The sequence below is a fragment of the Aotus nancymaae genome, unplaced genomic scaffold (assembly GCF_030222135.1).
Source record: "Aotus nancymaae isolate 86718 unplaced genomic scaffold, 86718_ANA_hifiasm-v0.15.2.pri h1tg000003l, whole genome shotgun sequence".
Lineage (NCBI taxonomy): Eukaryota > Metazoa > Chordata > Mammalia > Primates > Aotidae > Aotus > Aotus nancymaae.
The window spans coordinates 27,078,508-27,080,231 of record NW_026988414.1 but is presented as its reverse complement, the minus strand read 5'-3'; the positions used below and the strand labels follow the sequence as shown (position 1 = coordinate 27,080,231).

General features: G+C 41.1%; 1 protein-coding gene across 1 annotated transcript; it reads left to right on the top strand.

Annotated features, from left to right (window-relative positions):
• Window positions 1-217: 217 nt before the first annotated feature.
• On the top strand, window positions 218-1,216 carry LOC105707965 (olfactory receptor 13D1). Its single transcript, XM_012439026.3, has one exon. It carries the CDS (start codon window positions 272-274, stop codon window positions 1,214-1,216), a length of 945 nt encoding a protein of 314 aa, XP_012294449.2. The 5' UTR covers window positions 218-271.
• The last annotated feature ends 508 nt before the right edge of the window (window positions 1,217-1,724 follow it).

Genomic DNA, 1,724 nt, shown 5'->3' with positions numbered 1-1,724 from the left:
AATCATATTCTTTTCTAAACTCTGCAGATGACATGAACACATAGAGACAAGAAATTACTCTGCCGTGACTGAATTCTTTCTGGCGGGGCTTTCCCATAGCTCCAGCTTTTTCTGTTCGTGCTCTGCATCATCAAGGACATGATAATCCTCCTGGGAAATAGCTTCCTCATTATCATCAGCATCCTGGATTCTCGCCTCCATACCCTTATGTATTTCACTTTACCTGAATCATGTCCTTTTCTATACCCAGCAGACAGGTGACCTAGAACATATGGAGACAAGAAATTACTCTGCCGTTACTGAATTCTTTCTGGTGGGGCTTTCCCAATATCCAGAGCTCCAGTTTTTTCTGTTCCTGCTCTGCCTCATCATGTATGTGATAATCCTCTTGGGAAATAGCCTCCTCATTATCATCAGCATCCTGGATTCTTGCCTCCATACCCCTATGTATTTCTTTCTTGGAAACCTCTCATTCTTGGACATCTGTTACACATCATCATCCATTCCTCCAATGCTTATTATATTTATGTCTGAGACAAAATCTATCTCCTTCATTGGCTGTGCTCTGCAGATGGTTGTGTCCCTTGGCTTGGGCTCCACTGAGTGTGTCCTCCTGGCTGTGATGGCCTATGACCGGTATGTGGCCATCTGCAACCCACTGAGGTACTCCGTCATCATGAACAAAGTGCTGTATGTGCAAATGGCTGCATGGTCCTGGATCATAGGCTGTCTGAACTCCTTAGTGCAGACAGTCCTGACAATGGTGTTGCCTTTCTGTGGAAATAATATCATTGATCATCTTACCTGTGAGATCTTGGCTCTTCTTAAAGTCATATGCTCAGATATCTCCATGAATGTGTTTATAATGACAGTGGCAAGTATTGTTTTATTGGTGATTCCTCTTCTGTTAATTTTTGTCTCCTATGTGTTTATTCTCTCTTCCATCTTGAGAATTAACTCTGCTGAGGGAAGAAAGAAAGCCTTTTCTACCTGTTCAGCGCACTTGACTGTGGTCATCTTATTCTATGGTTCAGCCCTTTTCATGTACATGAAGCCCAAATCAAAGTACACAAAAGCATCTGATGAAATCATTGGATTGTCTTATGGAGTGATCACCCCAATGTTGAACCCCATCATCTACAGCCTGAGGAATAAAGAGGTAAAAGAAGCTGTGAAGAAAATCCTTAGCAGACACTTGCATCTATGGAGTATATGAAAGGCCTTGAGGCATGTGATGTTCTAAACAAGGGATCAGATCAGGTGTTTTGTATTCACAGATAAAGTCACAGAATCTGATGCCAAGAGAGTGTGTATGTTTGTAAAGACAACTTGGGGATTCCCATTCTTTTCATCACAGAATGCTCATGTATGCCTTCTGAATAATATCTTGTCTGCAGAGTTTTAAGCTGTAGGTATCTATGTTCATTGATCCCATATAGGGATATGATTTTTCATCAAGATAAATCTTACTCTTCCCTACTCTTTTCTCTTTCTTACTCATTTTTCTTTCCCTCTTCTCCATCTCCTCCTCTTTCTTGGCCTTCCTCCCCTTCCCTTCTTCTTCTACTTCCTTTCTCTTTCTTCCTTCTGTCTTCTTGGTCTCCTTTATCTGTCATTTTGAATAGAACATCTATTGCTTTGTTGTACAGCATCCCCTCTTCTGGTAAAATAATATCTTTTATGTATATCAACATTCCCTTCCTCTGAGTCCATGTGGTCTGCAT